This window comes from Pelmatolapia mariae, linkage group LG7 (assembly GCF_036321145.2).
Source record: "Pelmatolapia mariae isolate MD_Pm_ZW linkage group LG7, Pm_UMD_F_2, whole genome shotgun sequence".
In the NCBI taxonomy this organism is placed as follows: domain Eukaryota; kingdom Metazoa; phylum Chordata; class Actinopteri; order Cichliformes; family Cichlidae; genus Pelmatolapia; species Pelmatolapia mariae.
In genome coordinates, this window is record NC_086233.1 from 17,828,279 (window position 1) to 17,842,931 (window position 14,653).

General features: G+C 38.0%; 1 protein-coding gene across 1 annotated transcript in view; it reads left to right on the forward strand.

Annotated features, from left to right (window-relative positions):
- lamc3 (laminin, gamma 3) overlaps positions 1-14,653 on the forward strand; it is a 131,471-nt gene that overhangs the window by 62,198 nt on the left and 54,620 nt on the right. Inside the window, exon 10 of the mRNA XM_063478196.1 lies at positions 10,391-10,589. Within this exon, the coding sequence (XP_063334266.1) occupies positions 10,391-10,589 (199 nt within the window). The remainder of the gene's footprint in view (positions 1-10,390; positions 10,590-14,653) is intronic.

Consider the following 14,653-nt stretch of genomic DNA (forward strand, 5'->3'; position numbering starts at 1 on the left):
ATTTCTGCTGTATTTCTGCCAGGAATTGCAGCCGGCCTCAAGTGGCCATTTGAGCAACTGCAGTTTTTGGCACTTGGTGTTGGCATCACTTTAAAATTGGAGGTTGATCTTGGCAAAAATATTATTACAAGTGAGTCTCTTCTTATTGGTGTTAACACACCGCTGATAACTTTCCAAAGCTTTCCCCATAAACCTCATATATCATTGACTGTGGACTTCCTGGATCTTCTCACTTGCAGTGTACCTGTAATGTTCTGCCCACACAAACACATTGCCTTGCAGTTATACTTTTGGTGTAAACACTCTAATAAAAGAACAGCATGTCAGAATTCCTCTTAGAAAAGTTCTGTGTGGGTTTCACAAGAGCCCTCAGAGCTAACACAAGTAATCTGAGTAGATCAGAGGTTCACTCTGCTTCACACTCCACTGTGTCCTCTTCTCTGAAGTATATGAAGCAGCTGTAATTCTTAAAAACTGTAAAACAGAAAATAGTCTGCTCTTAGCCTTTATAGCATCTTTAAACCTCATCACTTTTACAAAGTGTATTGCATGTGTTTTGCATTTACCCACACGCACACTAATGGCAGCAGAGCTGCCATTAATTACACACGGACATCTGCATATGAATATACATCATCTCTAGGCATGGGACTTTTGGTTCTGGAAGCCATCTTTGGTTGCATGTTGTTAAAAATCTCAATGTGGATAGCAGGAATGAAATCTTGAAACCATACAGTGCCATTTGATCACATGTAATTTTTTATTAGCCATTTAAAAGCATATCTAAAAAAAATTTAACAATGACCAAAAGACATAATAGGAACTTTTAGGCGAGGAATCCGCTGGATACAATAGAAACCCCCCAAAAAGTTAGCAGACCAGTCAATGTTTTTCCAAAGTGGAGATTATGTGGGTCCACATAGCAGACCAAGAACCAAACTGCAAAACCTCTCTCTACCACCTGAGCCACAGTCCCCTAGTACAGCAGTCCCCAACCCTTTTTTTGTGCCACGGACCAGTTTATGACCAACAATATTTTCACGGACTGGCCTTTAAGGTCTCGCAGATAAATACAACAAAATAAAACCAGTACCGGTACAAAAAAAAAGGAAAATGTATTCATAACGCACGAGAAAAGACCCAGGGAAACCAAGTTAATGATAAAAAAAAATAACGATTAAAAACCAATAAAAACCCTGAAAACCATATATTTCACATCCGAGCCTTAACTCTCGCTGCCCGGTATCAAACGACTATCGGTCCGTGGCCCAGGGGTTGGGGACCGCTGCCCTAGTGTATTTCTCTTATATACAATTGCTCTTTGTGCTTCTGTATTTCATGTGTAGTACACTAGTCGGCATGTGCTTACTTTCTGTGATGTGTTTTGCTTTATCAGTCAGCTTGGATATGAATAAAATCTTCCTTCCTTTCCTGGAATCACGTTTATATTGCAGCTACCGCGGGGCCATAGAGCGCCTGCAGGCGGTGCAGTTTAGTGTCAGACTTTTAGAGTCCTGAGAGTATTGAACCTGTTTAAAAGTTTAAGGTTTGTCCATCCAGCCTTTGCCCTCAGATTGCCTGCATGGTGGTCGATGTTAGAGCCTCAGTGGGACTCCGGTTTGTGTGAGGCAGCAGTGATTTAATTGAAATGGAGTTGATTTAATTTGGTTGGAGCAAAGTCTAAACCCTCTGATTGATTGGGAGCTGCTTCTCCATTCCCCAAAAGTTATACGGGCATCTATCACTTGTTGTGATGGCAGCTTTATGTGTTTCTGGCACAGTGTCAAAGGTGGCACAGTGAGCGGACTTCAGATCATTCTGACAGACTCATAGAAACAAAATTGAAATCAAGTGGCTCAAACTGCAGCTCTGGTTTCTTTTTGCTGCTTTTGCTGTTGTTCATTCAAATGCACGCATCATTTATTTGCAATGACCCAGGGCTGCAGCTATTATTTTTATTAGCAATTTCTCTGTTGATATATTTCACTGTTGATTGTTTTGTCCTTCAGCTTCCAGAGTCCAAGATGACATCTTAAAATATCTTGTTTTGATATTTGCTGCACAATGATAAACAGAGAACACCAACCAATTGGAGAAGCTCAGTGAATGCTTGGTATTTTTTTGCCTAGAGCAGTACTTTTTGACATTTTAGGAAATGCATTTAATCATTTTCTTGCCAAGATTTGGATGAGAAATTTGATGGTACTATTGTTTTGTCTCTACAAAGCCACCAACAGCTCATAGACGGTCAGTGGTTCAACTTAACAAAAGGAGCACTGGGAGTCTCACTCCAACCTGGCATCTCTTCAGAGGTTATGAAAATTGCACCTTGAAACCTGATGAGTTAAGATAGCATATTTTGCTTGTTTAATGTGGAAATCCCCATGCCCTGAAACTGTTTTTTTCCTGAATTCACCTGGTTTTTCTGACACAAACCAAATTAAATCTATTCGTTTTACACCTCAATATATCTGAAAGTAAAACAAGCAAGATATAAGTTATTTTAATTTAGAGCGAGTCATTAGTGTAAGAGACTTTGAGGTTCACTCACCCTCTTTTTTGCTTTAAACAAAAAAAGAGGCTACTACACTTATCAGTACATTAATGTTTATGAGCCAATGTTGAAAAAATAACATGGTCATGAAGCAGTTTTATTTTAAAAAATAACTTAAGGGCAGGTCTATCGTCTACAATCTGTTAACTAATATCATGTGTCCATAAGTAAAGTGTGGGTGCTTGAAAAGTCCCTCCTTTTCCTTTTCCTAACCTCTTTTCCTCGACCTCGATGAAAACAACATTGAGGTGAAGGAAAGGTGAGTAGAACTGGTAAAAATTAGCAAAACAGAAGAGAGGTGCACTGAGAATGTGAACGACCTTCACTCGTCTCACAGTAATTTCCCCTGATTAGTAAGTCTGTCCAATAGCCTATAACATTCAATACATCTTATTTTCTAATATTTACCTGCTGTTATCCAGTGTAACTCTTTTTCACTGCCCTGTTTAGGATTTCTGTGACTGCATTAAAATTCTCTCTATCCATCACTTATCGCAGCTGACCTCAAATAAAAACGAAATTATGATAATCCTAAAGGCTGCAGTACAGCAAAGGACATTCATGCAAACTGATTATACAGAACCTTAAACACACTTTAATCACTTAATAGAGCTCATAATCTTCTGCTGTGAGGTTAAGAGGCAGTTGTTAAAACCTCAAAATATATCTGCAGGTAATGGCATGAAATGGAAAAGGTAGTTACAGTTAACATTTACATACACTTTGTTTATTATGTTGATTGTTTTCATGAATTGTCAGGTAAATGGCCTGTATTTGTATAGCGCTTTACTAGTCCCTAAGGACCCCAAAGCGCTTTACACATCCAGTCATCCACCCATTCACACACACATTCACACACTGGTAATGGCAAGCTACATTGTAGCCACAGCCACCCTGGGGCGCACTGACAGAGGCGAGGCTGCCGGACACTAGCGCCACCGTGCCCTCTGACCACCACCAGTAGGAAACGGGTGAAGTGTCTTGCCCAAGGACACAACAACCGAGACTGTCCAAGCCGGGGCTCGAACAGGGAACCTTCCGATTACAAGGCGAACGCCCAACTCTTGAGCCACGAACACACAAAGGTGGTCCTTTGTTATGAATTATGGAACTGCCTTTTCTCCTCCCCTTTAATAAAGCATGGTCCCAGTGTCTCCTCTGCTAAAGGAAGCAGTAAAAGAAGCATTGAAGCTTCTTTTACTTAGTATTTGGATACTTCCAGGTCACCTCTATCAGTTGGGAACTTCTGTGATTTCTATAATCACTGCTATAGAAGACTTAAAGGTATGAAAATCACTAATAAAGATATTAGAGATTTGCTGCTGAGTGTCAGGTGGGTGCATAGCGGGATACTAGCTGCTTCACCTCAGGTTATTAGGCCACTAAATTGGACCTCTATTATTTATTTTTCTAATTATCACTTATCCAGAAAGTTTTATAACTAGCCATATGGTTAGTTATACTAGCAACCCATCCAAGAAATCTTTTACCCGGTTTTAGTGAGTTAAATAATAATATTTCATTTTACATTGCATTGCACTAACTATCTGTTTCTTTGATATAAAAAATACTATAATATATACTATGCAGCATGCTAATCAAGCTGGCTTTTGCTAATAACTTAGCACCAGGATGAACGTTGGATTTGGGCAGAGGTATAAAAGACTAATCATTTATGTGGTGGACTGTATATTTATATTTTTTATTCTTTGAAAACCAGCTGTTGTCAGCTGACCTGTACTGATGCCACCTTGAGGTTTTCTGTTTTTTTAATCAACTACATTCTACAATACAGGCAGATGTTACATGAGATATCGTGGCTGATATGTATAAAGTATCTGGTTTAATCTGACAGAAATTTCTTCAATTTGTTGATTGTTCCCATAAAATACGTTTTTAGACATTTTTGTGCTTTGCTGTAACAAAATTCTGCCAGAAATTCAATTCATAATTCTTTGAATGGCATCTCTCACTCTTATATGTACCAAACTGAGCAGTGACCATGGATGTAACAGTCTGTTGTGTACCAGTGCAACATAATCCATCACTGTAGATTATTAGCCTTCTCTTTCTGACCTTTGAAGAATGTAAAATTACTATCATTTAATTGGTTTTCAAAGCTCTTCATAAGTAGAGCTTGCTAGATGCTGAAATACTGCAATCACAACTTTACTGACATTTTTATGAGAGAATGACAAGGATGAAATGCGAAGAGTAGGTGGAACCATGTGGTGACTTAATGGTCTCTGTGGGAGCAGCTAAAAGGTCTCCTATGCTGCAGAACACAAAATTGAACTTGCTTGACTTTCTTATGCCTTAAAATTCTTATTTTACTTAATAACTTATTTGTTGAAAGCATTCCAAAATTTCAGCAGCTAAAATGCTAAATTAAAGCTTTAAAACTGGATTTCACTAACTAGTGGGTAAAATCTATTTTTGTATATACAGTAATGTTTTGTATCATGAACTGTACCTAAAGCAGGGGTCCCCAGTCCACGAGGGCCAGTGTCCCTGCAGGTTTTAGATCTCACCCTGGGTCAACACACCTGAATCACATGATTAGTTCATTACCAGGCCTCTGGAGAACTTCAAGACATGTTGAGAAGCTAATTTATCCATTTAAATCAGCTGTGATGGATCAAGGACACATCTAAAACCTGCAGGGACACCGGCCCTCGTGGACTGGGATTGGGGACCCCTGACCTAAAGAATAGCACAACATCACCCAGTTATTTTTGATGGCAAATCCACAAACTGATTACTTTACAATCCTTATCTGAGGTTTTTGAAATTACATGTCCCGTTTTATATATATATATATATATATATATATATATATATATATATATATATATATATATATATATATGTATGTGTGTATATATATATATATGTATGTGTATATATATATATGTATGTGTATATATATATATATATATATATATATATATATATATATATATATATATATATATATATATATATATATACACATATATACATATATGTATGTGTATGTATATGTATATATATATATATATATACATACACACACATATAAAACTTCCTTTTTAACTCTAATGTAGATCGTAATGTACAACATTATCTTCGTGTCATAATCTTTGTGACGTGAATTTAGGTACTAAGCCCGTATATACATTACAAGAGTCTTTGCTGAGTTAAAAACTCAAAGAGGAAGGAAGACTTTTTTTTAAAAATAAATGTATGTTTGTTTTTTTATCCCATTTTCTGAAGTAACTTTTTACTTTGTTACCTATTTTTTAGCGGTAACTTGCTGATTTATTTGGGACTGAAGTTGATTGAGTAATCAATTTTTCATGAAGTAGAAAAGCAAGTTGCATATGAATACAGCACGCTGCACTATTTACTTATTTGTTACATTTTTAAATCCTCCCCAATTTCTCATGTGAGATGATGAATGAATATAAATCCTTGGAAATACACAGACTGCAAATCACACTTACGCATGAATAATCCTTTCATTGTTTTTTCTATAGTGATTCATTACTTTGGAGATTGGCCTGCAAGTGGGGCTATTCTTCGATGGTCTATTAGGATTGTGAGTAATTATCCCTTGGTTCCTCAGTTCCTTACAGACAGAGAAAGAACTCCCAGGAACCACATGACGTAAATCAAACCCCCAGCAGAATAATAGCCAACAAGCTACATCTGAAAACGAAGCCCTCACCACCATAAGGGAGCACTTTAGGAGAGAATATTAGCTTAGTCACACAATAGTATTACTGGGCTCATTACCCACAGTTATGCAATTGATGTTCAGTATGTATTTCCTATTAATCATTTCGAAAGTAATAGTTCGGTGAGCACAAGTTTCTTACATTACTCATTACAGTGCATCACTACCCAAATGTTGGTAATAACCACTTGTCTGATTCCAAAACATATTAGCTCTACCTGGACTGTTTTTACAGTGCAACAATGATCTGGTGCTGGTGGTGATACATTTTTGAGTCCTTGTTGTGTAGTGTTTGAGAGATTGACAGTCGAGGCAAAACCTTATAAAAGAGTTCATCTATGTCATCTCAAAGAGAAGATTGCAGAGATAATACATAAAGTTCCATTTTATTGAAATGCATCCATAGGTATCGTTCAAAAACACATGAAGCTAAGTCAAAGATTTGTAATACATCAGTCATGGTTACAGCTAAAAATAAAACTGCTGTTAAAAACAAAACAGTGTCAGGAATGACAGGAAATCTTACCACTCTGTTTGACCATAGATTATCATCAACCCCACACCCAATGCTCTCCTTTGCACTGCAAAACTGTCAAAATGGTGTGAATGGGACATCCGTCCCATCCAATTGTTACACTTCTCTCTTCTCCATGAACAGGCGTTACAAATAAAATCTGTAATAGACAAATCTGTCTGCTCCATGTTCAGAAATTGTCAGAGCTCTGTTACCATTATTTTCTATAAGCATGTTTTACAATCTCCTCAGATTTTGACAGATGAATTATTATGCAAGTGATGACTCACACAATGAAATAATGATCTTATGTTTCAGAGGATAAAAACATTATTAATTAATTAGTAGAAATGCAATTAATTTTGACTAAGAGGATATACATGACCAAGAATGTTCAAACTGTATACAACTGACACAACTTTGACACAACAACGTCATTTGTTTTTACTGAGAGTCACTGTGTAACTTTCTCCCTTTTTTTCTTTTACCCTTTCCCTTACAGTGATGTACAATAGCAGAAGGTTTTTTGGTAGAAAACTAATAGGACTACAGTGTTAGAGACACACATGAGTCCACTCTCATTTAGTCAAATTGTTAATATAAAAAAAAATGTCACCCACCCTGGTTTACACAATGTCAAGAAACTTGTCATTTTGGTAATTGCCACCATTTATTCCACGAAATAAAAGCTTAACTTTGACACATGAATTAAAGGCTTTTGGTGAGGTACAACCCTTCACTGGTAAACAATAGTCTTTTGCTGCATGTGTTTTTAGTTTTCAGCATGCATCATTTTTTTATATATATATAGCTTCAAAAGTGGTCAGACAAAAAGTGCCAAAGCAATTGTTAAAACACTAAAACAAGTTTCTAAAATTTTAGATAATGCTGTGATCATTATTTCTGTTTAGTTTTACTAACAGTTCAGATAGTAGAAAATGTCACCCTGTATGAGAAAAAATATAAGCTATAGGGAAATTGTAACTTTGAACGTTGGTGCCCGCATAGCATGAGCAACACTGAATGCATAAATATGCTCTGTCTATTAAACAATGCTTTGTTACAGATTTATGTGAAACTAAATATATATGTTTAGTCCTAACCCACTCACGTCCATGCTGATTTAACATGAACATTTAGCTGAAAACATGAAGCCTATAGAAAGGTAAGAAATTACTGACTGTACATCTGAACATATACAAACAAATACACAAAATAATTTTTCCTTTTTTTGGCCACATGTCTTAGGATAAATTATTTGTGTATTAGTAGATGATAATTTATTTATTTCTTTTATAACCTTTGTGTTTTCTACTAAAATCTTTTGTGTGTTTACATCTTTAATAAAATAAATTTAGAAAAGAAAACTATATTAATTTATACCAGCAGAGAAGTTTTAACCAAGTAAATGCAACACCATTATAGAGCGCACATTGGTGACAAGCCAGACAGCTACACATCTTGCTTTTATCTTTATTTTTATTGCTGCCAAACCTCCAGTCCACACGGACAGTCCTGAATTTGGAGTCGTTTGTTTTCTTATGATCTGCCAAATGAAAGCTGGAGCATTTTAGCCTGCAGCAAACTAATGCTAATAAAACTAGCTGTTGCCCTGTGTGATCCATAAATCAGTGTTAAGGCTTTAAACAGAATTGTGTTTATAAACTGCTGTGAAATGCAGACTTGAATTATTTACCTTGAATAACCACGTCATGTGGAGGCGCTTCAGTCTTTGGGTCTAAATTAGACAGACTTAAATGGTGGTCAGGCTCAGAAATGTATTGATTGGCTACTTTAGTTAAACATCTTGGCCTTTCAATATTGGTCATTTTTTCTACTGGGTTAGATATTTAGAAGGTGCTCTATGAAGGAATTAGTCTTTAATTGGTCAATGAATTAGCTTAGCCTCTTTTCTTTCCTGACCGATTTTGTTTTTTTAACAGTAAGGAACATCGATTGATTCAGAAATTACACTAAAACCTGCAACAGCTCATTTCAAAATGAGTAAATGTTTCGTCCTCAGCAGCTGCTTGTGAAACCATTTATCCTTGTTCTGATTCGCTGTGCCTGTTTCAATTGATTTTGATCTTGCGTTTACATGAATGATGCCTTATTAGACTTAGACGAGTGCTATTGATTGGTCGTGTAATTGAAGCCTTCTCCCTTTCATTACTGCCTGTTTTTCATTTTCCACAAATACTAATCCTACTGATAGGGATTAATACATATCAATAACACAGTGCCCATCCCTCGTTCATGCATTGTTGCAAAAAAGAAAAAAAATGTTAGCAACTGTGATGGAAGTGTGATGCATTGGCTTGGTTTTTGAGCTTGGTTTCTTATGTGTGAAAGCTTGCAGCTTATTAGACATAACAGTCTGTCACTTCATGTTGGAAGAAAATAATCCTTACATTAGAGTTACAAAAGTCTCACTGGAAAAGTTGCTGAAGCTACAGCATGACTACCTATATAAGAATCTATTGTGTTATACATTTACTAAACATCATTTACTTGATCATAAATTGCATACTGTGATAAAAGAAGAAGCACGGTCCAGACCAAATCGAAATAACAATTAAGCTTCATTTTATTAAAGCAATAGTGTATAACAGTACTTAACCAAGGCACTTTAACAAATCATCAGGTAATTGCGAGCAGCACTGGTGAAAAGCAACACTTCAAGTCACAGTGTAAAACGGCAGGTGAGAGAGAGGTCAAGTAAAAACCATCGATTAACACGGCTGTGGACGTCACAGCGAGGGCAAGCTGCACATGTAAGGGCACAGCCCAGAAAATAAAAGGCAGCTCCTGGTTGAGCAGATATTAGATGATAAGACAGGTGAATTGTTCTGAGTGACGCCAGAGGCCCCTCGCAAGCAAAATGATTCTTTCAAGTCCACAGCCCTCTCAACCCCCAAAAGAGTTCAGGATGTACTTCACACACCATTACGCTCAAAAACAAGATGGCAACCAAGCGTGCAACCTGTCAGTTTTGCCCACTCACTCATCCAGGTATTGTAGAGAACGGCAGCTTGCTTTATTTCTGTTTTTTTTTTATTTTTTCTTTAAATAGAAATTGTTATAATTTGTGCATTTTTAGAGCAAAACTGTACAGGATCTATACAATGGCTTGGGCTTTTTACATTTTTCAAATCTGCATAATGAGGAAGTGGAAGATTTTTGCCTATTTTTATACATCAGAAGCGTATAACTCTTGTGTGATGTTCTTTTGGCCAGTTTGGGGTGGTAGCGGTAGTGGGGGGTATCTTGTGGTAGCTAAAAATCTTTGAAGTCCTGTTATATGAGGAGCCAAAGCCTAGAGGGTGGGTAATTACACACAGACTCCCGCAGTGCTCCACGTGATCTCAAAAGCTTGTACTCCACTGCCCTCATGAACACACACATCAACTCAAAGTGAAAGGAACTGGCAGATTCTTTGAAAAGCACAAAAACAATTAATCCTACTTCCAAAAACACCATGCTTAGACACAAAAGTTTAGCTCTGTATTTACTACATTGATGGCACAGAGCTGACTCAGACTCCAGTAATAAAGCTCCACCCATGCATCTTTCTAACATCCAGTTTCTGCCCTTACCACTCTAGTGAAATTCCTGGGTCACAAAGTCTACAGCTATGGCCAGCTTCTCTTCATCACCTTTGCCTCTGAGACCCCCGAGCTGCTGCCCAACCACATTGCCCTGGTCCTCGAGGGCTCTGGAATCACTCTGTCTGCTGACCTTTCATCCCAACCAGTGCTTGGTTATCACCCCGGCCTCACACCACGGCACTCTTTCACCATCAGGTACAAGACAGCACTGGGAGGTTTGATAATTTTTGAGTGTTTGAATGTGTTCTAGTTTTTTGTCCCTCTAGAAAATATCAAAGTCCTAGCTTGTATGTTGATATGTTTGTTTTTCTTTGAATCTGTGCATCTCCCTGTCGCCTGAGTCACAAGAGTATATCCTATTCAGTACTGATTACAGCTCACCCACGTTGACTTTGCTGTCACCGTCCCAGCAGAGTGTCAGGATATGAACGCAGTGATGAGCCAGCTCCCTCATGCGCTGGCTGTCATGTAGATCTGGCACACGTTACATTTCCATTTTTACATTTTATACATATAGCAGATGGTCTTACCTGCAGTGACATGTCATATGTGGAGCAGTGAAAATGCATCCAAAATTCACAAAAGTGATACTGATAATAACACTTTTGACTATTGGGGTCAAAAGTGTTATTTTGGTCTAAAATAATTGGAAAGAAGTCAAAGAGTTAAACAATTAAAAACTATAAAGTAATGCAGATTCTTGTGGAAAAAGGGGATGTTAGTCCACAAAAATAGAAAAGCCTTGAGATTTTATCAAGTGGAAAGAGAGAGCATATGAGGTATTTCTTTAATAGAAGAAACTTGTAAAAGTCGGATGTTCTGGCTGGAGTGGGGAGGTCACTCCACTATTAAGCTCAAGGAGGCAGAGAAGGGGGGTCGGGCTGGAAGGATGACCAGGTCGTAGCATGGAAAGGAGAGCTAAGTGGATTATAGCGACAGCTTGCAGAGCACTGGATGGAGTGTAAGGTGTGTCTATAGCCTGGAGGTAGAGCGTGTATGCAGACAGTAGTGGTCCCTTTGCAGCCTCACGTGCCAACACCAGGGCTTGAAATTAGATACAGACTTCCACACACAGCTAGTGGATGAAAAACATTATTGATTTCCATGAAGAAAATTGGTCTGTTGAAGGAGCAAATAAAAGCAGTATATGAAAATGGTCACATAAATATCAGAGACGTAAACCTAAGTGAAACCTAAACACTGTGGCTCAGGTGCTTGGATTGATCCCTGAGTCCTCCGTCCATGTGAAGGACTGGTATACTGGTATACATCCTTCTTTTTTTACTTTTTTTGCCATATATTGATAGTTTGAATAGAAAATAGAAGTGCTGTATGCAATTGGATGAAAAAGACTTGTGATGGAAGGCAGTTTGAGTGCTCAAATTGAGTAGAAAGGCACTATATAAGTATCAGATGATTTACCATTTCCACAGTATTTGGATATGAGCAAGCGATGATCCAAGAACAGAAAAAATGTTCACAAGCTGTAAAGTAAGGCTTGAGTCATGATACTGAAGCCTGCCACCGTAATGACTTAACAGTAGAAGTAAATCTCATAAACTGAAGTAAGAAACTATCTTGAAATTGTGTGGAAGTAGTTTAAAGCATCTATCTCCACTCATACATGCATTTATATTGTATTGTCTTGCTTCCTTTTTTTGAAGGAAGCCTCTTATTCTTTCTTCCAGCTATATACATTTATCCTGGGACTCCACTTCTTTCCACTTGAAACGAAGGATTCACCAATGAAGTAAATTTCACATCACTTCCCATTAGTCACTTTTATCCATCCATCCGTTACTTATCTGGGTATGGATCAGCAGAGACACCTAGACCTCCAAGGTGTTTGCAAGTCAGCAGGAGATGTAGACTCTCCAGTGTGCTCTGGATTGTCCTGTGGCTTCCTCTTGGTAGAATGTACTTGGAAAACTTTGCCTTTCAGGGGGCATCCCAGTAAAATGCAGAACCAGCTAAACTGGCTTTGATGAGGGTCAGAGCGTAGACTTACTGATAAACTGGCAGCTTTGCTTTCACACTTAGCGTTCTCTTCATCACAGCAGACTTGTACAGCATCCCCATGACTGCAGGTGCTATGCCTAACCTCCACCACCTGTAGCAGCAAATTGTTCACAACCCAAAGTGAGCACTCCACTTTTTTCCAGCTAAAAAACAGGACTCGGAGATGTTAATTCTCATCCCAGCCACATAGGAGTTGCATATTCCCCAGTGCAAACTGGAGGTTATTGCTCAATAAACCCAAAAGAATCACAACCACACCCAAAGGAACATACTCCAGGTCCATAAATCACATGTAGACTAGCTGGCAAACTATCATGAATCCTTGAATATCATTAAAGGAATAATGAGCTGGTCCAGCATTCCAGGACCAGAATGAAAATCGCATTGTTTCTCCTGGATCCAAAGTTTGACTATTGGAAGAACTCTTATCTCCAGTACGCTGGCATAGACTTTCCAGCGTGTGATGTTCTGAGGAGTGGCTGAGGAGTATGATGTTCCTGAAGCTGGAATCTATCCTCTGGTTCCTTTTCTTTACAGCTCCAAAGCATGCTAAGCCTTAAGGAAGTCAAGGAAGATCTCATCCACCAGCGGTTACTTGCAACCATTAATCAATTTCAGACTTCTAAAATAGACTTGTAAAAAGCATAAACTAATTTAAATACTTATTAAAGAACACAATACAAGCATTCCCTTCACAGAAAACCATTTTGTCCAATGAAGTACAAAGATTTCAGTGAAATGTTACTTGCAGCTTGCAGTTCCAACTCTTCAACATTTCCCTTTATAGATGGAACAGCTTTGTCTTTTAGCACGAGCCTATCTAAAGCTACAGCTTCATTATGGGCTCTGTTGATGAAAGAGTCCTCTGTGAAGTGGAAGAAACAAAACTGTTGGCTTTTGGCTGTTGTTGGTCATTTCTGTAGTACTTTCTTTGAAAAAGTCAAACAAATATAGCTATCCTACACAACCAAAACAAGTGGAAATCCTGTTTGCAGTGTACTCCAGAGCACAGCAGTGGAAAATATTTTTCAAGTTTCAAGCTCTCAGACCCAAAGCTCTTTCTGTGTCTGTGTTTACCATGCAAGAAAATCCATTCCTCTCCATTTGACATCAATCAGACCAAAGAGAGAGAGGGAAAAATCGAGCACTAAAAGCAGGGTAACGCCTAAGCTTTCGGCTCACATAGATTTCATGCACATATGCAGACCTCATTATTAAATCTTGTCCATGCTTAATATGAGCAACCGCTATTGTGACAGCTAATGTGACAGAAAATCAGAAAAAAATCACAGCAGGTCATACAGATTAACAAAAATATTGAAGCTGTTGGTGAAACTAGAGGACGCTTGGTATATCAACTCAAAATGGAGCTAAATCTAACTATAGATAACATGCCCAGAATGTGCTGTGTAGGTACAGACAAGTGTGAAGTCACAGTTTTATTCTTATCATTCAGAAGTGTAAAGATTTGATGGTTGGACAGTTTACTGAGGGAAATTAAAGTGTGAGTTTGTATGCGCAGAGAGTTTAGTTAATAGCAAAGTTAGGTTTGAATGAAATACTTTTCCCATATTTTTTATGACGCTATGAGTGAGTGAGTTAAAGCATCTCTGACCCACTGCAACCCTTTGCTGTTAACAGCTGCAGTTTTAATGTTTGAGTAGTTTCACTTACTAAGCTACTCTATAATTCATACTGTAGCCTCCCACAACTACATGTGGAGGCACATTATGTCTTGTAGCAATCAGATCACATTTACATGCAGAGAAATATAGAGATAAACATAAACTTACAGAGCGGTTTTATGCTTTGATGCATCGTATGGTAAATCTTTCTGATGTGTAGCTCTTGCAGGCAGGTGATTCATATTGCAATTTCAGGGAAGCAGCAACTTTTTGAACACTGCAGCAATCACAGGTTGGATGTTGTGATGAAGATGGCGGCAATCAAAATCAAGCTGCTTCGCAGTTCCTGCCGCACAGAGCTGATGGTGTTTACATTGCAGCAGTCTGCTGTTTTGTTTTCTTGGTGTTGCTCTATTAGATTATAATATTCTGTGTGTATGTCAGTTGTAATCATTTGTGTTGTTGATTAGCATCTCCGTTTGGAAACTGAGACTACGCGCTGATTGAGTTGTCTTGTGCCAGCCTGCAGTTTCTCTTTACTGCATTAAGACCCTCAGCTGTTTTTGTTTTTGTAAACAAGTCCCGATGATGATAATGAGAGGATTTCTTTTTAGG